Here is a 25,215-nt window from a genome sequence, read left to right on the forward strand (position 1 = left end):
TCTCAAACATGAAGTTTTGATTAATTCAAATTTTATTGATCTGATATTTTTTTTCTTTGTTGATAGATGCCACCTGTGATGGACAAAATAGATCTGCATATTTTGCAGGTGATTTTTGTCAAGCATGTGGAGTGGCACTGCATCTTGAATCAGAAAAAATTTCACATTATGAGGTTGGTTAAGCACAGTGGGAATAAGGATGAGAAAAATCACATATTTAAATGTAGCAAGTCAACTCTTCTTACTTGATTAGTAAGACACATGGTGTCATTTCTATTTGACAAATGAGAATATTGGCTCAGGAAAGGATAGTCACATACAAATTTAAGTTTAGGGACTCTAAATTAAACTGAGTGCTTTTGACTGCAAAGTTCCTTTTTTGCCTTCACTGATTCTGCTTCTGTTATTATAGTAAATATAATATAGGTATTTGCAAGTTTGAGAGATACTGTAGAACTCCTAGAGTCTTCTTTTATAATAAGCATAGACTATAGATTATGCTTATCAGCATCCTGTTATTGATGTGGGAGAGGCTCATAACTGCCCCTATCCCCAGATCCATTGACTGTTAACATTTGCTAGGACACAGGAGATCATGAAGCCTCACCATTACCTGTGGATCTATTAGCAACTGATAGTTGCTGGGGAAGGGAGAGATTTTCTGCAGTGATATTGTCTCATCATTCAGGTGCTCGCAATCCTGTAAATACCTCTTACCCATCTTCATTAATGAGAACCGTGTGTCACATATAAAAAGACATGGAAGTATAAGGGGTAGTGAGCTGGAAAGAGGGGGACTTAGTGGGCACTAGAGAAGAAGAGATGATAATAGGTAATATAATTAAAATATATAAATGCATGGAAATGTCATAATGAAACTCATTAAATGTATAACTAACACAATAATAAAAAGATTGACTTCTAAGTTGTAGAATCTTTTATTTTAATTTTAACTGAGGTTGAGAGATTTGAAAGGAGTGACACTCTTTCATAGTTATTGCAAACATGGGTTAAGGATGTAGCTCAACAGTATGTCACTTGCCTAGCCTGTTCAAGGGCCTAGTCTCAAAGAAAAGTTAATGCAAAGCCTGCTAAAGCTCATGTCTCCAGCCCTCACATTCAGAGAGGTGTACATTTTATGTGTCTCTGTTGTTAAATAAATAAAGCCATATCTTTTTTTCTTTTTCAGAGTGAAATACATGCTCAAAATGTTAAGTTCTGTTTTCAAGTGCGTGTGGAACAAAACGAAGTGCCTGGTCGGAAAGTGAACATGCATGTTAGGAATTCTCAGGTGAGTTGTCTCTGTGGAATGTTATAATTATGAAATGCAAGGCTTTGAATCTTTCAAAAGTAAAAGGTTGTGCTTTTTGCAGGTGTACAAAAGTGGAGATGTCAACAGAAACAAATTTAGTGGTTTTTGCAGCATGAGTTTTGACTCCTCAGCTGTTGCTCAATCTCACTATGTGGGAAAGAGCCATACACAAAATCAGAAGCTGTTATTATTGGAAGAACAGGAACGAGTATCTCAATCAGGATGTCAACCAAAGATGGGTAAGACACTATTCATATCTTTATCTCAGATGAATTCTACACACTGTACCATCCTTTTTGGGGAGCAAACTTGTACTACAGTTTAAACAACTTGATTATTCTATTTAGTGAATCTCTTTCTGTGTCCTTGTCTGTAGAGATAATTGCTCACAGAATTTTAAGAAATTCTATGACCACTATTCAGTTTAATAAATACAAATGTAAACATGTGATTTCTGTATGATATAAATAATAATAAGTAGCTATTAATAACACTATGTCATTAGGTATTTACGCCTGGAAAATATTCATCAGCATTCAAATCCATCACATCATATACGTATTGTCCAAAGCAAAGTCATTACCTCATCATATTACTAGAATTTATTTTTTCTTAATAAGTTAAACTAAATTAGATTTTATATTTATTCTAGTCTCTCAAATTTTCATGTTATTGAAGAAAAATATGAACTTAGAAGTTCATACCATGTGATTTACCCTGTGAATTACAAATAACCATCTTGAAATGGTTCCCATGCTTTTAATGTTACCTCAGATGAATATTGTCAAATAATACTAAGTGTAAAATATTCCTTCCATCCCATATCTTAAGAGTACAAACTGGATGACATCTAGTATTCACATTTATCTCACGGAAGTGCATTTGTGACAGTTCCCTTAATCCAGAAGGTCTGTAATGGAAAAAAAGTGGAAAAAGAGTAATTTTTACAGAATATCTCTAATATTTAATTTAATATTATACTGTATACAGTTCTAATATCTGAATACATGTTGATAATTTCTCATGATAATTATTTCTACAGATAAACCCAATCCTACTCCAGCAGCACCAACCTTCCTGAAGTCTGTTATTGTGAAGCCTCCTCCAGGTAGGAATAAAGACACAACTCTCTTTTCTTCCAGCAGTGCTTTGGATCTGGATAATCCAAAGAGACAGTATGAACTCTTCACTACTTCTTTAAATAATCTGCTAATGTTCCACAACATTATATTAGGAGCACAAAGAAATGAAGCTAGGAGAACACCTATAGCTGGAAAGCAGAGAAATGTCTTCCAGCAAAATCAAATACAAATGGCAAACAAGAAAAGCATTCTACCATCTTTCATATCAAGTTTGTATTTTATAAAAGATATAGATGACTAGTTTATTTATAAACCACTTTCTTTTTATTGATTAAAGAACTGACATTATTCAAGCAAGTGAGTCCATGTAGTTTGATTTATTTTTCTAGGACATGAAAGCCAGAAATTCTTTTATGTCAATTAATTTTAAAATCATACATGAACATGTGTGTTGTGGTGTTGTTCCGTGTTATTTTAAGGAAGTACTTCAAATTAGTATGTGATAGTGACATTCATTTTCGCTGTTAAGCTAGTCATTCTATGTAGTATGAATAGGAATATATTTTCTATTTCTTCTTTACTAAAGAAGAAAATATGTAAGCTAGTTAATAATAACTCACTGCAAAAGACTACATATTTGGTTTTATGCACATATTTTGCTACCAGAGGTAATGAAACATTATAGTCCATAGATTTCTATGGTTTTAATTAATCAAAAAAGAAAGGTTAAAAAAGGACCAGATGGCTTAGCGCTAAAAAATGATAGCAGAAATTCAGGTACTGAATGGATACTGGCCTTGACTGGAACAACGCGTATCTTCTCTTCCATCGTGCTTTTTCATCCCCACTACAGCCGAGCACCTTCTCACTAATAGTGTGTCTTACTGCCCTTTATCCTCTCTTCTTTTCCCCAATTCATTATGTTTTACCTCTTATTACTAAATAGACTCTGCTCCACATGAAAATGTTCAACACTCTTGACTTATTAAAATTCTATTACTTATATTCACAACTCCTCACAGTCCGGTTCTTTTTTTATTTCTGTTTATTTGCTTTCTTTTTATTTTTTTATTTTTTAATATTAGTTACAATTTATTAACTTTGTATCCAAGCTGTATCCCGCTCCAACATTCCCTCCCAATCCCACCCTTCCTCCCTCATTTCCTCCCTGCCCCTTTCCAAGTCCACTGATAGGGGAGGACCTCCTCACCTTTCATCTGACTCTGGTTTATCAGGTATCTTCAAGACTGGCTGCAAAGTCCTCCTCTGTGGCCTAGCAGGGGTGCTCTTCCTTCGGGCGCGGGGCGGGGGTGGAGGAGGTCAAAGAGCCTGCCATTGAGTTCATGTCAGAAATAGTCCCCGTTCTCCTTACTGGGGTACCCACTTGGATACTGAGCTACCATGGGCTACATCTGAGCAGAGGTTCTAGGTTATATCCATATATGGTCCTTGGTTGGAGAAACTGTCTCATAAAAGACCCCTGTGCCGAGATATATTTGGTCCTTGTGGAGCTCCTGTCCTCTCTGGGTCATATTAACTCCCTCTTCTTTCATACGATTCCCTGCACTCTACGGAAGATTTGGTTATAATTCTTAGTATCTGCTTTGATATGCTGCTAGATAGAGTCTTTCAGAGGCCCTCTGTGGTAAGCTCCTGTCCTGTCACTTGTTTTTTCCTACATCCAATGTCCATCCCATTTGTCTTTCTGAGTGGGGATTGATCATCTTACCCTGGGTTCTCCTTCTTGTTTATTTTCTTTAAGAGTATAGATTTCAGTATGTTTATCCTATCTTATAGGTCTATATAAGTGAGTATATACCATGTATGTCTTTCTGCTTCTGGGATACCTCACTCAGGATGATCTTTTCTAGATCCCACCATTTGACTACATATTTCATGATTTCCTTGTTTTTAATTGCTGAGTAGTATTCCATTGTGTAAAAGCACCACAATTTTTGTATCCATTCCTCAACTGAGGGACATCTGGGTTGTTTCCAGGTTCTGGCTCTTACGGATAAAGCTGCTACAAACATGGTTGAGCAAATGTCATTGTTGTGTACTTGAGCATCTTTTGGATATATGCCTAGGAGAGGTATAGCTGGATCTTGTGGAAGCAGTATTCCTAATTGTCTGAGAAAGTGCCAGATTGATTTCCAAAGTGGTTGTACAAGTTTGCATTTCTAACAGCAATGGAGGAGGATTCCCTTTTCTCCACAACTTCTCCAGCATATGTTGTCACTTGGCACATGAGACAACCTCCTGAACAGAATACCAACAGCACAGGTCCTAAGATCAACAATCAATAAATGGGACCTCATGGAACTGAAAAGCTTCTGTAAAGCAAAAGATACTGTTGTCAGAACAAAACGACTGCCTACAGACTGGGAAAGGATCTTCACCAACCCTATATCTGACAGAAGGCTGATATCCAGAATATATAAAGAAGTAAAGAAGTTAAAAATCAACAAAGCAAGCAATCCAATTTAAAAAATGGGGTACAGATCTAAACAGAGAATTCTCAGTAGAGGAATACAGAATGGCAGAGAAACACTTAAAGAAATGCTAAATGTCCTTAGCCATCAGAGAGATGCAAATCAAAATGACCATGAGATTTCACCTGACACAAATCAGAATGGCTAAGATAAAAAACTCAGGAGTTATAGCTTTCTAAGTATTTTCCCTCCTACTAGTTTTGTCTCCACAAATCCACTCTCAGTTTTATTCAAAATACATATATTTCCATGACACTGTCTTAACTTTTTTCCAACTTCTTCACTCTTTTTCCAACTTCTAGGGATGAAATCTAAATGCCACAGTTCTCTCTTTTTTCCTCCTTTTCTTCATGCTTGTCCTCTGCAACTGACCTGCTGCTCTCTATGCAGACTAGTACCTGCAAGTTATATGGCTTTCAAAAACTTTACCTTACTTCTTTTATTTGTGTTCTTGCTCATACTTCCTCCTCCTTTGTTGCCTGAAATAGTCCCATAACCTGCTTTTGAGTAAACTCATATTCATTCTTAAATGTACTGCAGCTACCTGGAAATCTTTTTACTTCTCTTAAGGTTACCTATCTACCCTTCTGTATATCTTTAACCTGTGTGACTACTTACCTCTCTACATGCTTTTTCCTCCATTTCAATTTGATGTCTTTAGGGAGGAAATGTCACCTCTCTTTCTAGTGCTAGACATAAAAACCAGCATAGAACTACTCCTTCCTCAGTAGAGACTAGTTTAATGTATGAATCAGTGAACTATTAATGAATCTTTATCAAAAGTGTGTTCTCTTTGTTAGTACTATTTCAGTTTCTTACATAGTTTGGTTAAAATGCTATAACATTTTGTAGGGACATGCAGTTTTATGTAGGATTTTAAAAGATGTTTATTTAAGTAAGCACGAAAGTAGAAATGGCAGTTGATTTTAAAATAATCATCTGAAAAACCAGCCAATTGCCACTTTTTGTTTATTTTTTCTAATGGTGAGATGAGGGTATCTGAAATACGTGGCTTCAAAGTAAATTTGAACAGAGTCGTGCTTGGATTGTTGCTGCTATGGGAAAAAAACATTTAGCAATTTAAACGTTAAGGTTATTTGAAAGAGGGAAGAAGAATATCTTAGTTTGCTTTCTATGATAAAACATCATGACCAAAAACAACTTTGGGAGGCAAGCTTACCACGTATCGTCAATCATGAATGGGATTCAAGAAACCTAAAGGCAAAAACGGAAGCAGATACCATGAAGGAATACTGATTACTGGCATGCACATATGACTGGCTCAGTCTGCTTTCTTTTTTATGTGATAACATTAAATCCTTTAATTTACTCTTTCCTTCTACATCACCACCACCACCATCATCATATTCATTATTATTTTTTAATTTTAATTTTTTATATTAATTAGAGTTTATGCACTTTGTATCCCAGCTATACCTCCCTCGCTCATTCCTTCATAATCCCAATCCCTCCCTCATCTACTCCCACGCCTCTCTCCAAGTCCACTGATAAGGGAGGTCCTCCTCCCCTTCCAACTGCCCCTATCCTGTCAGGTCTCTTCAGAACTGGCTGTATTGTCTTCCTCTGTGGCCTGGTAAGGCTGCTCCCCCATCAGGGAGAGGTAATCAAAGAGCCAGCTACTGAGTTCATGTCAGACAGTCCCTGTTCCCTTCACTATGGAACCCATTTGGAGAATGAGCTGCCATGGGCTACATCTGTGCAGTTGTTCTAGGTTATCTCCATGCATGGTCCTTGGTTGGAATATCAGTCTCAGAAATAACCCTGGGCTCAGATTTCCTGGTTCTGGTGCTCTGCTTATGGAGTTCCTGTCCCCTCCAGGTCTTTCTATCTCCCCATTCTTTCATAAGATTCCCTGAACTGTACTCTAAGTTTGGCTATGGGTATCAGCATCTGCTTTAATGCCATGCTGAGTAGAGTCTTTGAGAGGCACTCTGTGGTAAGCTCCTGTCCTGTTCCCTGTTTTCTCCATCTTCAGAGATCTTTCCTGTTTTCCTTTTTGAATGAGGATTGAGCATCTTACCCAGGGTCCTCTGACTAGTTTAGCTTCTTTAGGCGTACAGCTTTTAGTATGATTATCTATATTATATGTCTAATATCCACTTGTGAGTTTATACTTTGTGTGTCTTTTTGCTTCTGGGATGCTTTACTCAGAATGATCTTTTCTAGTTCCCACCATCTGCCTGGCAATTTCATGATTTCCTTGTTTTTAATTGCTGAGTAGTATTCCATTGTGTAAATGTACCACAATTTATTTATCCATTCCTCAGTTGAGGATCATCTGGGTTTTTCCCAGATTCTGGTTATTACGAATAGCTTCTACGAACATGGTTGAGCAAATGTCTTTGTTGTATGCTTGAACGTATTTTGTAAATATGCCTAGGAATGGTATAGCTGGATCTTGAGGTAGCACTATTCCTAAGTTTTTGAGAAAGCACCAGACTGATTGCCAAAGTGTTTGTACAAGTTTACATTCCCACCAGCAATGGAGGAAGGTTCTACTTTTTCCACAGCCTCTCAAGTATGTGTTGTCACTTGAGTTTTTGTTCTTAGTCATTCTGATGTGTGTTAGGTGATATATCAGGGTCCATTTGATTTGCATTTCTCTGACGACTAAGGAGTTTGAGCATTACTTTAAGTGTTTCTCTGCCATTAGATATTCTTATGCTGAGAATTCTCTATCACTGTACCTCATTTTTTAATTGGATTATTTGGTTTGTTGTTGTCTACTTTCTTCAGTTCTTTATATATTCTGAATTTTAGCCCTGTATTGGAGGTAGGGTTGGTGAAGATCTTTCCCCAGTCTGTAGGCTGCTGTGTTGTTCTGTTGACAGTGTCCTTTGCTTACAGGAACTTTTCTATTTCACCAGGTCCCATTTATTAATTGTAGATCTTAGAGCCTGAGCTGTTGGTATTACTTTGTGCCAATGTGTTCGGGGCTCTTCCCCATTTTTCTTTCAACAGATTTAGTGTGTCTGGTTTTATGCTGAGATATTTGATCCACATAGACTTTAAGTTTGTTCAGGGTGATAGATATGGGTTTATTTGCATTTTTCTACCTGTGGACTTCTAGTTTGACCAGCACCGTTTGTTGAAGATGCTGTCTTTATTCCATTGACTGGCTTGGCTTCTTTGTCAAAAATCAAATATTCATAGGTATGTGGCTTTATTTTTGGGTCTTCGATTAGATTCCATTGATACACCAGTCATTTTCTATGCCAGCACCATGTAGTTTTTATGAGTGTTGCTCTATAGTAGAGCTTGAAATCAGGAATGGAAAGACTGCTGAAGATCTTTTACTGTAGAGGATTATTTTTTTTAGCTGTTCTGGGTTTCTTGTTATTCCGTATGAAGTTGAGAATTTTTTCTTTCAAGGTCTGTAAAGAATGGTGTTGGCATCTATGAATACTCGATTTTTGACAAAGAAGCCAAAACCATTCAATGAAAAAAAAGACAGCATCTTCAACAAATGGTGCTCCTCCAACTGGATGTCTATGTGCAGAAAAATGAAAATAGATCCATATTTATCACCCTGCACAAAACTAAAGTCCAAGTGGATCAAAGACCTCAACATAAAACCAGATACTCTAAATCTGTTAGAAGAAAAAGTTGGGAACAGCCTAGAACTCATTGGCACAGGAGACAACTTCCTGAACAGAACACCAACAGCACAGGCTCTAAGAGCAACAATCAATAAATGGGACCTCATGAAACTGAAAAGCTTCTGTAAAGCAAAGGACACTATCATCAAAACAAAACGACTGCCTACAGATTGGGAAAGAATCTTCACCAACCCTTTATCTGACAGAGGGCTAATATCCAGTATATATAATGAACTAAAGAAGCTGAAAAGCAACAAACCAAGTAATCCAATTTAAAAAATGGGGAACAGAGCTAAACAGAGAATTCTCGATGGAGGAATATTTAATGGCAGAGAAACACTTAAAGAAATGCTCAACGTCATTAGCCATTAGGGAAATGCAAATCACAGCGACCCTGAGATTTTACCTTACACCCATCAGAATGGCCAAGATGAAAAACTCAAGTGACAACACATGCTGGAGTAGTTGTGGAGAAAGGGGAACCCTCCTCCACTGCTGGTGGGAATGTAAACTGGTACAACCACTTTGGAAGTCTATCTGGCGCTTCCTCAGACAAGTAGGAATAGTGCTTCCTCAAGATCCAGCTATACCACTCTTAGACATATATCCAAAAAATGCTCAAGTATACAACAAGGACATTTGCTCAACCATGTTTATAGCAGCTTTATTTGTAATAGCCAGAACCTGGAAACAACCCAGATGTCCATCAATGGAGGATACAGAAATTGTGGTATTTTTACACAATGGAATACTACTCAGCAATCAAAGAGGAAGGAATCATGAAGTTTGCAGGCAAATGGTGGGATCTAAAAGGATCATTCTGAGTGAGGTATCCCAGAAGGAGAAAGAGAAACACGGCATATACTCGCTTATATAGACCTATAAGATATGATAAACATAATGAAATCTATACACCTAAAAAAGATAATCAAGAAAGCAGACGCGGGGTAAGATGATCAATCCTCATTTAGAAAGACAAATGGGATGTGTATTGAATGCATGACAGGAGTCTACCTCAGAAGGCATCTGAAAGACTCTACCTAGCAGTGTTTCAAAGCAGATACTAAGACTCATAACCAAACCTTCGGCCGTGTACAGGGAATCATATGAAAGAAGGGGAGTTAGTATGATGTGGAAAGGATAGGAGCTCCACAAGAACCAAATATATCTGGGCACAGGGTCTTTTCTGAGACTGACACTCAACCAAGGACCATGCATGGATATAACCTAGAACCTCTGCTCCGATGTAGCCCATGGTAGCTCAGTAACCAATTGGTTTCCTATAGTATGGGGAACAAGGACTATTTCTAACATGAACTCAATGGCAGGCTCTTTGGCCTCCCCACCCCCTAAGGGAGGAGCATTCCTGTTAGGCCACAGAGGAGGACTTTGCAGCCAGTCCTGAAGATACCTGATAAAACAGGGTCAGATGAAAGGGGAGGAGGTCTTCCCCTGTCAGTGGACTTGGAAAGGGGCAGGGAGGAGATGAGGGAGGAAGGGTGGGATTGGGAGGGAATGAGGGAGGGGGATACAGCTGCAATACAGAGTTAACAAAATGTAACTAATAAGAAAAAAATGACTTGAAAAAAATAAAAATAAATAATTTTAAAAAAAGAATGGTGTTGGTAATTTGATGGGAATTGTATGGAATCTGTAAATTGCTTTTGGTAAAATGGCCATTTTTACTATCTTAATCCTACTGAGCCATGAGCATGAGAGATCTTTCCATCTTCTGATATTTACTTCTATCTCTTTCTTCAGAGACATGAAGTTTTTTTTTCCCCTACAAGTCTTTGACTTGCTTGGCTAGAGTTACACCAAAGTACTTTATGTCTTTTGTGGGTTTTGTGAAGGGTGTTGTTTCCCTAATTTCTTTCTCAGCTCATTTGTCTTTTTTTATACAGGAGAGCTATTGATATTTTTGAGTTAATTTTTATCCAGCCACTTTGCTCAAGGTGTTTATCAGCTGTAGGAGTTCCTGGTAGAATTTTGTGTCACTCATGTATACTATTGTATCATCTGCAAACAGTGATTCTTTGACTTCTTTCTTTTCAATTTGAATCCTGTTGATCTCCTCTAATTTTCTTATTGCTTCAGCAAGGACTTCAAGTACTATGTTGAAGAGATATGGAAAGAGTGGGCAGCCTTGCCTTGTCCCTGATTTCAGTGGGATTGCTTTAAGTTTCTCTCCATTTAGTTTGATGTTGGCTATAGGCTTGTTGTATATTGCCTTTACTATGTTTAGGTAAGTGCCTTGTCTCCCTGATCTCTCCAGGATCCAGGACTTTAAATATGAACAAGTGTTGGAATTTTTCAAATGCTTTCTCTGCAAATAAGATGATGATTACATGATTTTTTTTCTTGCAGTTGATTTATATGGTGTTTAGCATTGATGGATTTCCATATATTGAACTACCGCTGCATATGTGGGATAAAGCCTGCTTGGTCCTACTTGGATGATATCATTGATGTGTTCTTGGGTTTGGTTTACAAGTATTTTGTTGAGTATTTTTTGCATCAATGTTCATAAGGGAGATTGGCCTGAAATTCTCTTTCTTTGTTGGGTCTTTGTGAGGTTTAGGTATCAAGATGACTGTGGCTTCACTGAATGAGTTTGGTAATGTTCCTTCTGTTTCTATTTTGTGGAATAGTTTGAAAAGAATTGGAGTTAGCTCTTCTTTGAAGGTGTGGTATTGATTTCAGCCCTGAGTTTGAGTATTTCTAACCACCTACTCCTCTTGGATGTGTCTGCCTCTTCTCTTCTTTCTTTCTTTCTTTCTTTCTTTCTTTCTTTCTTTCTTTCTTTCTTTCTTTCTTTCTTTCTTTCCCTCCCTTCCTTCCTTCCTTCCTTCCTCCCTCCCTCCCTCCCTCCCTCCCTCCCTCCCTCCCTCCCTCCTTCCTTCCTTCCTTCCTTCCTTCCTTCCTTCCTCAAGCTTTCAGGTGAGCAATTAAGTTGCTTTTAAAATGTTTCGAACTTCTTTATGAAGGCACTTAGTGTTGTGAACTTTCCTCTTAGCCCTGCTTTCATTGTGTCCCATACGTTTGGGTATGCTGTGCTTTTGTTTTTATTGAATTGTAGGAAGTTTCAATTTTCTTTATTTCTTCCTTAACCCAGCTCTCACTGAATAGAGAGTTGTTCAGTTTCCATGTATGTGTAGGCTTTTTGCTATTTCTGTTTTTGTTGAGGCCTGCCTTTAGTCCATGTTGTTCTGATATGATATGAGATATTATTTCAGTCTTCTTGTATCTGTTGTGGCTTGCTTTGTGACCAACTATATGTTCTATTTTAGAGAAGATTCAATGAAGTGCTGAGAATAAGGTATATTCTTTTGCATTTGGGTGAAATTTTCTGTAGATGTCTGTTAGGTCCATTTGATTCATGACCTGTGTTAGAGTCATTGTTTCTTTGTTTAATTTGTTTTGTTGACCTGTCCTTTATTGAGAGTGGGGTGTCAAAGTCTCCCGCTATTAAGTGTGGGGATCTATGTGTGGTTTCAGTTTTATTAATGTTCTTTTACAAATAAGGGTGCCCTTATATTTGGGGCATAGATGTTCAGAATTGTGATGTCTTCTTGGTGGAATTTTCCTTTGATGACTATGAAGTGACTTTGCCCATCTCGTTTGATTAATTTTGGTTGAAAGTCTATTTTATAAAATATTAGAATGGCTACTCCTGCTTGCTTCTTGGGTCCATTTGCTTGGAAAACTGTCTTCCAGCCCTTTACTCTCAGGTAGTATCTCTCTTTGTGACTTAGGTGTTTCTTGTATGCAACAGATTGTTGGGTCTTGTTTACACATGCATTCTGTTAGTCTGTGTATTTTTATTGGAGAGTTGAGTCCATTGATGTTGAGAAAGATTAATGACCAGTAGCTGTTAGATCCCTTTATTTTGATGTTGGTTTAGGTAGTGTGTTTGTGTGCTTGGCTACTTTTAGTTTTAGTTTGCTGATAACTTGGCCAAAAAATAAGCACCCTGCCTATTCAAAGGGCATATATATTTTTACTTATTAATTTTGAATTATTTATATTCCAGAAGATGGTAACATCAACCTGTAGAAAATCCAAGAGCTAAAGTAAACGTGATCACACACTGAATTTTCCCAGTCTTGTATGATTTTGGAATAATGATCAGGTCTATGGGAGAGCAGACTTCACATTGTCCATTCCTTTTAGAATTTGTGTTAGGATTGGTGGTGTTTTACTACTGTTAGTGTTTCTATTTTCTCCAATAAAAATGTATGAAATAACTTATATTTTTTGTTAAATCTAATTTGCAGTAACCAGCAACCCTTCTAAACTTCTGTATTTCCACTATTGGAATGTAATAATGATGGAAGTTGTGGAGAAACAAACAAGGAACTAAGCAGAGAACTATACAGTAACTTTTATATATACTAAAGAAACAAATACATTTAATGAGACATATAATCACAAAGAAGATCATTGACTCAATAATCTCGGTAGACCTTCAACAATGACTGCATAGTAAAATTATCTAGAAAGCTTTCAGGAAGTAAGAAAGTTCTTTTCCAACCCTGGAGAATCAGGTATCCTTGGTTTCATGTGACGCTGACCAATATAATTATTCTAGAAAAAGATGGTATCTGTGTATAAGAAAGCCAAGGGTTAAGGTGATATGAACATTTTCCACATGACTTCAATGTATAGCCAGCTTTGAAAACCACACATCTAAAGAAAACTAGGAGTCTTGTTTATTCTGCATCACTTGTGTATATGCAGTAAATATGCTGTTGAACAAAGTCATCTCTGGTTCATTTTTCGTATCTGTAAAATATAGTATTAATTTCCTGTTTGCTATGAAGACTCTCAGTTTCTGGCTGAGTAGTTTGTTTTACTGAAAATCCATAGTATTCAGTAAATCATCTTTAAACCATGGATTCAGAAACCAAACCACAAACTTGAAAGAGGCTAATACATGGCCAGAGAATTGGAAAAGCTTTTTCTTCAGGATATTTCTCACAGCATCTTTTTTTTAACTCACTTGTAGTACTAGTTTTTTTTTTAATTAAATTTTTATTTTTTAATATTAGTTACAGTTTATTAACTTTGTATCCCAGCTGTAGCTCCCTCCCTCATTATTCTTTTTTTTTTTTTTCAATGCAGTTTATTCAGGAACCTTGAACAATTATCTGACCCTGGGGAAAGCCAGCCCACAGCTTAAATAGCCTCTGGGTAGCCAACCCAGGCGTGCCACGTGGGCAATGCAGATAGGTCCACATACATGGAAGCAAGCCAGATCCTCAGCCTTAGCCAAATGTGGAGTTGTTCGTGACAGAGAGCACTCACCATCGGGAAGGTGGAAGGCGGAAACCAGCTCCATCTTTAAGGCATAGCATTCCGCAGCTCTCTACAGTTCCCCCTTTTTGTTTTAGACGCATCAGGCAAGAGTAGAGGTCTGATCTCTGATATTAGAAATAAATTGGGACTTTGTACTGATGTTCATTTAGGTGTCATCCACCCAAAGAGCTGTAGTACTAGTTTTAAAAACTAATTCCTAACTCCATTCCAGAAACTGAACTCTATCCTCCAGGAAAGGGAGATAGAGGATGGTTTATTATTATTATTGCTGTTGTTGTTGTTATTTACAATTCATTCATTTTGTATCCCAGTTGTAAACTTCTCCCTCATCTCCTCCCTGTCCCACCCTTCTTCACTCTCCCTCACCTATCCCCCCCTTCCCTAGTCCACTCTTAAGGGAAGTCCTCCTGTCTCCTCCAGCTCCTTTTATATCCCCCTTCTTCCATAAGACTCCCTGTGCTTTGTCCAAAGTTTGGCTGTGAGTCTTTTTATCTGCTTTGATCCCCTGCTAGTTGGAGTCTTTTAGAGAACCTATGTAGTAGGCTCCAGTCCTGTTCCCTCTCTTCTACCCCTTCCGGTGGCTGTTTCACCTTCTGAATGAGAATTAAGCATCTTCCCTAGAGTTCTCCTTATTGTTTAGCTTATAGGTTTGTAAATTTTAGTATGTTTATCCTATGTAATAGGCTAATACCCACTTATAAGTGATTATATACCATGCAAGTCTCTGCTTCTGCGATACCTCACTCAAGATGATCTTTTCTAGTCACACCTATCAGAATGACTAAGATCAAAAGGTCAAATGACAACACATGCTGGAGAGAATGTGGAGAAAGAAGAACCCTCCTCCATTGCTAGTGGGAAAGTAAACTTGTACAACCATTTTGGAAATCAATTTGGTGGTTTCTCAGAAAACTGGGAATAGTGCTACCTCAAGACCCCGCTATACCATTCCTGGATGTAGATTCCAAAGATGCTCAAACATACAACAAGGACATTTGCTCAGCTATGTTCAGAGCAACCTTATTTTTAATAGCCAGAATCAGGAAACAGCCTAGATATCTCTCAACTGAAGAATGGATACAGAAAATGTGGTACATTTACATAATGGAATACTACTCAGCTATTAAAATCAAGGAAATCATGAAATTTGCAGGCAAATGGAAGATGGTTTTAAAATAATCTGTCATTCAAAGTTTTAACACATGAAAACCATAAAGCTGTGGGTTTTCATGGGACTATCATAAAATGTTTGATACAAGCATACTTTGTGTAATATGTAAGACAAGTCAAACATATTATATTCAAAAATATTTATGATTTTTTTCTGGTGAAATCATACAAAATCCTTTTCCTACGTTTTTCAAATATATAATATGTAATTGTTATCTATAATGACTTTATAACAAACTAATACCTCAGACCTTCTTTCCTCCATATTACTGTTAACAGTACACAGAATCAACCTGTGTATAGCCTTTCCTTGTTTCTTATTGTCCTTGGCCTCTGGTGATGACTATTCTACTCTAAATTTCTATTGTATTATAAATATTTTAGATTTAACATAGGAGGATAGACACATAGTACTTTCATGCCTGGCTTATATCAGCTAACAGTTAAATTCAGTTTCATCCATGTTGTCACAAGAGACAGTAATGACAGAATAACATCTTATTTTTTTTCTGTTCGTTATTTTTCTTTTTTTTATTTTTCATCAATTACACTTTATTCATTCTGCATCCCCCCATAAGCCCCTCCCTCCTCCCCTCCCGATCCCACCCTCCCTCTCCTTTCTGCAGGCATGCCACTCCCCAAGTCCACTGATAGGGGAGGTTCTCCTCTCCTTTCTGATCTTAGTCTATCAGTTCACATCAAAAGTGGCTGCATTGTCCTCTACTGTGGCCTGATAAGGCTGCTCCCCCCCCCCAGGGGGAGGTGATCAAAGAGCAGGCCAGTCAGATTATGTCAGAGGCAGTCCCTCTTCACATTACTATGTAACCCACTTGGAGACTGAGCTGCCATGGGCTACATCTGTGAATGGGTTCTAGGTTATCTCCATGAATAGTCCTTGGTTGGAGTATGAGTCTCTGGGAAGTTCCCTGTGTTCAAATTTTCTTGTTCTGATGCTCTCTTTGTAGAGGCCCTGTCCTCTCAAGCTCTTACTCTTTCCCAGTTCTTACATAAAATTCCATTTACTCTGCCCAACAGTTGCCCATCAGGCTCAGCATCTGCTTTGATAGTCTGTAGGGCAGAGGCTTTCAGAGGCCCTCTGTGATAGGTTCCTAGGTTGTTTCCTGTTTTCTTCTTTTTCTGATGTCCATCCTCTTTGCCTTTCAGGATGGGGATTGACCGTTTTAGTTAGGGTCCTCTCTCTTGCTTAGTTTCTTTAGATGCACAGATTTTAGTGGGTTTGTCCTATGTTGTATGTCTATATGACTGAGTATATACCGTGTGTGTCTTTTTGCTTCTGGGACAACTCACTCAGGATGATCTTTCCAGGTCCCACCATTTACCTGCAAATTTCATGATTTCCTTATTTTTCATTGCTGAATAATATTCCATTGTATAGATGTACCACAATTTCTGCATCCATTCTTCAGTTGAGGGGCATCTGGGTTGTTTCCATCTTCTGGCTATTACAAATAAAGCTGCTACAAACATAGCTGAGCAAATGTCCTTTTTGTGTACTTGAGCCTCTTTTGGATGTATGCCCAGGAGCCATATGGCTGGATCTTGAGGAAGCACTATTCCTAGTTGTCTGAGAAAGCGCCAGATTGATTTCCAGAGTGGTTGTATAAGTTTACATTCCCCCCAGCAGTGGAGAAGGGTTCCCCTTTCTCCACAACCTCTCCAGCATATGTTGTCACTTGAGTTTTTCATCTTGGCCATTCTGATGGGTGTAAGGTGAAATCTCAGGGTTGTTTTGATTTGCATTTCTCTAATGGCTAATGAGGTTGAGCATTTCTTTAAGTGTTTCTCTGCCATTCGATATTCCTCTATTGAGAATTCTCTGTTTTGCTCTGTTCCCCATTTTTTAAGTGGATTACTTGGTTTGCTGCTTTTCAGCTTCTTTACTTCTTTATATATACTGGATATGAGTCCTCTGGATATGAGTCAGATAAAGGGTTGGTGAAGATTCTTTCCCAATCTGTAGGCAGTCGCTTTGTTTTGATGACTGTGTCCTTTGCTTTGCAGAAGCTTTTCAGTTTCATGAGGTCCCATTTATTGATTGTTGCTCTTAGAGCCTGTGCTGTTGGTGTTCTGTTCAGGAAGTTTTCTCCTGTACCAATGAGTTCTAGGGTATTCCCCACTTTTTTTTCAAGCCGATTTAATGTGTCTGGTTTAATGTTTAGGGCTTTGATCCACTTGGACTTCAGTTTTGGGCAGGGTGATAAGTATGGATCTATTTTCATTTTTCTACATGTAGACCTCCAGTTGGACCAGCACCATATGTTGAAGATGCTATCTTTTTTCCATTGTATAGTTTTGGCGTCTTTGTCAAAGATCAGGTGTCCATAAGTGTGTGGGTTTATTTCAGGGCCCTCTGTTCGGTTCCATTGATACACCATTCTGTTTCTATGCCAGTACCATGCAGTTTTTAAAACTGTTCCTCTATAGTACAACTTAAGATCGGGGATGGAGATACCTCCAGAAGATCTTTTATTGTAAAGGATTGTTTTAGCAATTCTGGGTTTCTTGTTATTCCATATGAAGTTGAGAATTTTTCTTTCCAGGTCTGTAAAGAATTGTGTTGGTAATTTGATGGGCATTGCATTGAATCTGTAGATTGCTTTTGGTAAGATGGCCATTTTTACTATGTTAATCCTGCCAAGCCATGAGCTTGGGAGATCTTTCTCATATCTTCTTCTTATTCTTTCTTCAGAGATTTGAAATTTTTTTTCATACAAGTCTTTGACTTCCTTGGTTAGGGTTCCTCCGAGGTACCTTATGTCATTTGTGGCTATTGTGAAGGGTGTTGTTTCCCTAATTTCTTTCTCAGCCCTTTTGTCTTTTCTATACAGGAGGGCTACTGATTTTTTGGAGTTAATTTTGTATCCGGCCACTTTGCTGAAGGTGTTTATCAGCTGTAGGAGTTCCTTGGTAGAGTTTTTGGGGTCACTCACATATACTATCATATCATCTGCAAATAGTGATAATTTGACTTCTTCCTTTCCAATTTGTATCCCCTAGATCTCCTTCAACTGTCTTATTGCTCTAGCAAGGACTTCCAGAACTATGTTGAAGAGATATGGAGAGAGTGGGCAGCCTTGTCTTGTCCCTGATTGTGTGATTGCTTTAAGTTTCTCTCTGTTCAGTTTGATGTTGGCTGTAGGTTTGCTGTATATTGCCTTTACTATGTTTAGATATGTGCCTTGTATCCCTGATCTCTCCAATACTTTAACCATGAATCGATGTTGGATTTTGTCAAATGCTTTTTTCAGCATCTAGGGAGATTATCATGTGTTTTTTTTTTTTCTTTCAGTTTGTTAATATGGTTGATCACATTGATGGATTTCCCTATATTGAACCACCCCTGCATACCTGGGATGAAGCCTACTTGGTCATGGTGGATGATATCTTTGATGTGTTCTTGGATTCGGTTTGCGAGTATTTTGTTGAGTATTTTTCCATCAATGTTCATAAGTGAGATTGGCCTGAAGTTCTCTTTTTCTGTTGGGTCTTTGTGAGGTTTAGGTACCAAGGTGACTGTGGCTTCATAGAATGAGTTTGGTAATGTTGCTTCTGTTTCGATTTTGTGGAATAGTTTGAAGAGAACTAGAGTTAGCTCTTCTTTGAATGTCTGGTAGTATTCTGCGCTGAAACCATCAGGTCCTGGGCTTTTTTTGGATGGGAGACTTTCGATGACTGCTTCTATTTCCTTGGGAGATATAGGACTATTTAATTGATTTAGCTGGTCCTGATTTAGCTTTGGTAAGTGGAATCGATCAAGAAAATTGTCCATTTCATTTAAATTTTCAAATTTTGTTCCGTATAGACTTTTGAAGTAAGTCCTAATGATTGCTTGGATTTCCTCAGTGTCTGTAGTTATGTCCCCCTTTTCATTTCTGATTTTGTTGATTTGGATGGTGTCTCGCTGCCTTTTAGTTAGCTTGGCTAAGGGTTTGTCTATCTTGTTGATTTTCTCAAAGAACCAGCTCTTGGTTTCATTGATTCTTTGAATTGTTTTATTTGTTTCTAATTGATTGATTTCAGCCCTGAATTTGATTATTTCCAGCTGTCTGCTCCTTCTTGGTGTGTCTGCTTCTTCTTTTTCTAGGGTTTTTAAGTGAGCCATTAAGTTGCTTGAATGCACTGTCTCAAATTTCTTCTTGAAGGCACTTAGTGCTATCAACTTTCCTCTTAGCACTGCCTTCATTGTGTCCCACAAGTTTGGGTATGTTGTGTCTTCATTTTCATTGAGTTCTGGGAAGATTTTAATTTCTTTCTTTATTTCTTCCCTGACCCAGCTGTCATTTAGGAGCAAGTTGTTCAGTTTCCATGTGCGTGTAGGCTTTTTGCTATTTCTGTTGTTTCTGAGGTCCAGCTTTATTCCATGGTGATCAGACAGGATACAAGGGATTATTTCAATCTTCCTGTATCTGTTGAAGCTTGCTTTGTGACCAACTATGTGGTCTATTTTGGAGAAAGTTCCATGAGGTGCTGAGAAGAAGGTAAATTCTTTTGTGTTTGGGTGTAAGGTTCTGTAAATGTCTGTTAGGTCCATTTGATTCATGACCTCTGTTAGAGATATTGTTTCTTTGTTTAATTTCTGGTTTGTTGATCTGTCCTTTGTTGAGAGTGGGGTGTTGAAGTCTCCCACTATTAGTGTGTGGGGATCTATGTGTGGTTTAAGTTTTATCAATGTTTCTTTCACAAAAGTGGGTGCCCTTGTATTTGGGGCATAGATGTTTAGGATTGTGATGTCTTCTTGGTGGAATTTTCCCTTGATGAGTATGAAGTGTCCTTCCCCATCTCTTTTGATTAATTTTGGTTGAAAGTTTATTTTATCAGATATTAGAATGGCTACTCCTGCTTGCTTCTTGTGTCCATTTGCTTGAAAAGCCATCTTCCATCCCTTTACCCTCAGGTAATGTCTATCTTTGTGACTTAGGTGTGTTTCTTGTATACAACAGATTGCTGGGTTTTGTTTACGCATCCATTCTGTTAGTCTGTGTCTTTTTATTGGAGAATTAAGTCCACTGATATTGAGAGAGATTAATGACCAGTGGCTGTTAGATCCTTTGAATTTGATGTTGGCTGTGGTCTTATGGTTGTGTGCTTGGTTGTTTTTTGTTTTACTGTAGTGGGGTTATTTATTTCCTGTGTTTTCTTGAATGTAGCTAGCTTTCTTGGGTTGTATTTTCCCTTCCAGTGTCTTCTGTAATGCTGGATTTGTTTGTAGATATTGTTGAAATTTGTTTTTGTCATTGAATATCTTGTTTTGTCCGTCTATGAGGACTGAGAGTTTTGCAGGGTATAGTAGCCTGGGCTGACATCTGTGTTCTCTTAGGGTCTGCATGATATCTGTCCAGGCCCTTCTGGCTTTCATAGTCTCTGTTGAAAAGTCAGGTGTAAATCTCATGGGTTTGCCATTATATGTTACTTGGCCCTTTTCTCTTGCAGCTTTTAGTATTTTTTCTTTGTTTTGTATACTTACGGTTTTGATTATTATGTGGTGGGAGGATTTTCTTTTCTGGTCTAATTTATTGGGTGTTCTCTAGGCCTCTTGTATTCTTATTGGCCTCTCCTTTAAGTTGGGGAAATTTTCTTCAATGATTTTGTTGAAAATATTTTCTGGGCCTTGGTGCAGGGAATCTTCTTTTTCCTCTATTCCTATTATTCTTAGGTTTTGTCTTTTTATGTTGTCTTGAATTTCTTGGACAGTCTGTGTCAGGAATTTTTTAGATTTAACATTTTCTTTGACAGATACATCTATTTCTTCCATTGTATCTTCACACCTGAGATTCTTTCTTCCATTTCTTGTAGCCTATTGGTTATGCTAACCTCTGTAGTTCCTGCTTTCTTCCCTAAGTTCTTTCTCTCCACAATTTCTTCCATTTGTGTTTTTTTTTAATTTTTCCAATACTATCTTCAGTTCTTGAGCTATTTTGTTCATTTCCTTTCCCTGTCTGACTGTATTTTCATCTTTTTCCGTCAATTCCTTCAGCTGTTTGTTTGAACAATCCACTGTTTCTTTTATTTCATTCAGTGATTTAAGCATTTCCTCTCTAAAGGCCACAAACTGTTTGGCTGCAGCTTCTCCTATTTCTTTTAGTATTTTATTTGTTTCCTCTGTTATCATCTTCGTGAGCATAGATTTTAGGTCGTCCCCTTGAATTTCATTTATGCTGGGGTGTCTAGGGCTATTTGCACCTGGATTACTGGGTTCTGGAGATGCCATAATGCTCTGTCTTTTGTTCGTTGAACTTTTACGCTGTTCTCTACCCATTGGGCTATCTTAGTTGTTTGAATTTAGTTTCTGGTTGTTCCTGGACTCTTGTAGTGGAGAGAATCCCTTTGGCAGGAAGATGGTTTATCCCTTAAGGAAGCCTTCCCAGCTTTTTGGGTATAGTCCCTGGATGTCCGGTGTTTTTCAGGAGTTGTTACAGCTCACCTCAGGCATAGAGACCTGGGTGGTAACTGTGGTCCTGATTAGTCAAGAGGGCTCTCCTCTCACCGGGAGAAGTCCTGGAGATAGCTGCTCTCCTTCTGGGTTTCTTGCTGTAAATTTAGTGATCAGCTGCTGTAACCTGTGTGTCCCGTGGTTTGGTCGGTTTTGTTAGGGATAACTGGTTGCCCCTTGGAGCAGTATCTGGGGGTTGATCTCAGGGTTCCCGGTCTTTTGTAGGTCTGAGGTTGGGGCTCTGTGCCCCAGAACCCAAGGGGTAATCTGTGGCGGGTGAGTACTGCTCTGGTGTCTTGGGGCACACAGTTCTGTCTGTAAGGAGTAGTTGGTACAAAGCAGGCCTCTGGGCTGGCGGAGCGTGCGCCCACCTGCTAGTCTGCAGGAGCTGAGTTTTCAATCACTTTGTGCTCCCTGTTTGGGCCCAGATCTGTGATGGCTGGGCGTACTCGCCTGTTTGCGATCTGCAGTCTGCTAGACTTTCCCTAGGTGAACCCAGCAGCACGGTTTCTTCCTTCTCTGTGGGGTCCTCTCCAGACAGGGGTTCCCAGTCCCTGTTGTACTGGGGCGCACAGCTTGTCTGTACCGCTGAGCTGAGCATGCAGCTCTCCTCGCGCGGCAGGAGCTCAGCTGTGATGGCAGCAGGCAACTGCAGTCCCAGAGACCTTCCGGGGAAAGACTAGGTGACCCGCGATCAGACCCGCAACCTTGCTTCCCCGTGGGGTCCCCCCGCGACTGGGACTCCCAGCCTCAGGCACCCTTGTGCCCACGGATCAGCCTGGGAAAGTGATGGGGACACACAGGCTGAAGTCACCAGCCCGGAGACCCAAAGCCCGCGCCACCCGGGACCTCTTCCGGGTTCTGGCTGGGCAACCGAGAGTGGACCGGACCGATTCCCACACGGTGGGAGCCTCCCCTCACCTGGGAAACACGATCACTGTAGTTTTAGGGCCCAGAGTTCAGTCTCCAGGTCGCTGCACGGAGAGTGCTGTTCTGCTTCTCAGACACAGTGCTCTCCAGGCGCCGCCATCTTGGCTCCCTTTTGCTCCCCTTAGGAATAACATCCTATTTTATTTACCATGTTTTATCCATTCATCAATTGATGACCACTTTAGTTGTTTTATGTTTTGCCTATTGTGAATATGTAATAAACCTGGGAATACAAATATCTTTTAAATACTGATTTCAATTCCTTTTATATACACTAATTATGCATTTGTAAAATATAGTAATTCTTTTCTTATTTTTTAAGTGCCCTCCCTACTTTAAATGGCTATTATAATTTAGGTTTCCACCAACATTTTCTCCACATCCTCACCAGCATTTCCTAGCCTTGGGCTTTTATTTTATTAGTTGTTCTTCTTGGGGTATGGTGGCATTTCCTTGTCCTTTCAGTTTGCATTTACCTGATGACTAGTGATGTCCTGTAGTTTTACATACTTAATGGGCATTTGAATGTCTCCTTTTGGGAAATGACTAGAAGAATTTGTTGTTGTTGTTAAGGCTTTAGAGTTCTTTATTTATTCTGGATAACAATTGCTTATTATAAATATTATCATAAATTGCTTATAAATATTATCATAAATATTTTCACTTGTGTTTATGTCATATGCCCTATGCCAATGTTAATATTTAATTTTTAGTACATTTTGACTTGATCAATTTAACTGGCAAGAGACAGAAATATACCTACGTTTTTATGTAGATAATCAATTTTCCTAACATCATTTATTCGAAAGACTGTTCTCTGTCTAATGGATGTTCTCAATACCCTTATCAAAACATCCATTTAAATTTTAATGTGACCTGTTGATCGCTGGTCATTAACAGTGTATGTTAATACTCAATGTCATTACTTTTATTTTACCCTCTAAGTAGTCTCTTGTTCCTCTAAATTTTTGTTCAGCAAATTTTAATATGTTTAATTATTATTAATTTATCTTCCTGTAAGTGATCAAGTTGCTGTTTGATTTACAAGAAGGTGATTCTTGTTATCCTTAACATTTATGTGGTACCAGTTTGTTGCCTAATCTCTAGAACTGTGCTGATTTTATAGTTGTCTCATGGAAGTTGTTACTCTTCGTCTGACGAAGAAGAAAATGGAAGAATGATGATATTTAGAAAATAAGTTTATCAGCTGCTTCTCATTCTGATGTAGAAGCTGGATAGTTAGGTAGCTGTTATACAGCTTCATTTATAGTTTGTTTGTTTTTTTTTTTTTTTACTCAACTATTATGTTGGAGTTTTGCTTTCAACTCTTATCCTATGCATGGGGCTTACTAGTTTTCTTTTCTAAAAGTTGTGGGATTTTTATTTTGGTAACTAATGAACTACAGTGATTGATTACAGGTAAGGGAGTAAATTTTTGCAATTTTTCAATTAAAGCTTCGGGACATTTCAGGGTTTGATTGAGTATAAAAATAACAGCAAACAAAAAGGCTATGAAGAACTATGAATAATAAGTTTGTTAGCCATGTTAAGTTTGAGGTCCCTGCTATATGGTGTGTATGGCAACAGTGGGCAGTCAGATAGCAGATTCTTAGGAAAGAAATGAAGACTGTAAATATAGTGTACAGTATAAGGAATTCTGTGCATTAAATTTAGAGTCATGAGCTCCAAGATTCTAACTCTACTATTTGCTTCTGTGACTATCAACAAATGATTGTATCTTTTGGGAACAATCTTTCCTAGGACATTTTAAGTATAGGGTTTCTAAATAAATTCTTTACCTGTTGCTGACATTATGGGATTCTAAGTGTTTCCATACTGACCTTTTAAAATTCTATCATTTTTATAGCATATAGAATGAGAAACTATGTATGCCATATCTGCAGAATCACCTTTACATCTTTACGTATGTTCCGGTTCCATATGCAAGGAAGTGAACATCAAATTAAGTAAGTGGTTTTTCTTACAAAAGAAATACATTCTTATGTTATCGAAGACCAAAGCTTCTATTCAAATACTCTTTAATATATTTTACAAACTTTCTAGACATTTATTTTCCTATGACCTGACTGTAGAAGTGATGGGTGGTATTTAGAACATATTACACAGTAGTGCCAAGGATATTTTCTTATCACAGTGGTGAACTGGCAAATCTGTCTGGCAAATTGGTACCCCTTCTGAATAGACATTATTTTTTCTGTGTAGACCTGCTAAAAGATCATTTTTTTCAGGGTAGCCATGCAAATTCAAAGCATCTCCAAAAGCTTCTCTTAGTTCCAAGATTTCAGTGATCCTATCATCATCTTTATAGTGAGGTATAATGATTAAGAGCAAAAGCCATGCTATTATAGCTAAGATATAGAACCCAGATCCATTTTTAGTAAATATTTATACATGATTTTAAGAAGAGGAGAAGTTAGTGGACAGTTGCTAAGTAGCTTATTTTGGTAGTAGGGCAAAGGGACATTTATGTTTTGTTTTGTTTTTTTGATTTCTTGATCTTAAAATCAAAGCAGAAGATTTATTATTTTATTCTATAAGAAAGTATTTAAAGTAGTTGAGTGTGGTTACTTAAGAGTTGTCTTAGTTACTTTTGTATTACTATGACAAAACACCATTATCAAGGCAACTTATAAAAAGAAGCATTTAATTTGGCTTAACGGTTGTTCAGAGGGATAAGAATCCATGATGACGAAGCAAAGGTCTGCTTTTGATCTACAAGTAGGAAGCAGAGAAAAATAGAACACTGGGAATAGCCAGAGTCCTTGGAAACCTTAAGTTCTGTCCCTAATGATACCTCCTCCACCAATTCTAATTCTTT

The 25,215-nt window shown here is 38.1% G+C and overlaps 1 protein-coding gene across 1 annotated transcript in view; it reads left to right on the top strand.

The window, feature by feature from the left end:
- The window catches only part of Zmat1 (zinc finger matrin-type 1), a 50,765-nt gene that overhangs the window by 20,249 nt on the left and 5,301 nt on the right, over positions 1 to 25,215 (top strand). Inside the window, exons 2-6 of the mRNA XM_060374804.1 lie at positions 67 to 173; positions 1,190 to 1,291; positions 1,374 to 1,551; positions 2,355 to 2,420; positions 24,244 to 24,343. Coding sequence (XP_060230787.1) covers positions 67 to 173; positions 1,190 to 1,291; positions 1,374 to 1,551; positions 2,355 to 2,420; positions 24,244 to 24,343 — 553 coding nt within the window. The remainder of the gene's footprint in view (positions 1 to 66; positions 174 to 1,189; positions 1,292 to 1,373; positions 1,552 to 2,354; positions 2,421 to 24,243; positions 24,344 to 25,215) is intronic.

The sequence above is a fragment of the Meriones unguiculatus genome, chromosome X, assembly GCF_030254825.1.
Source record: "Meriones unguiculatus strain TT.TT164.6M chromosome X, Bangor_MerUng_6.1, whole genome shotgun sequence".
Classification (NCBI taxonomy): Eukaryota; Metazoa; Chordata; class Mammalia; order Rodentia; family Muridae; genus Meriones; species Meriones unguiculatus.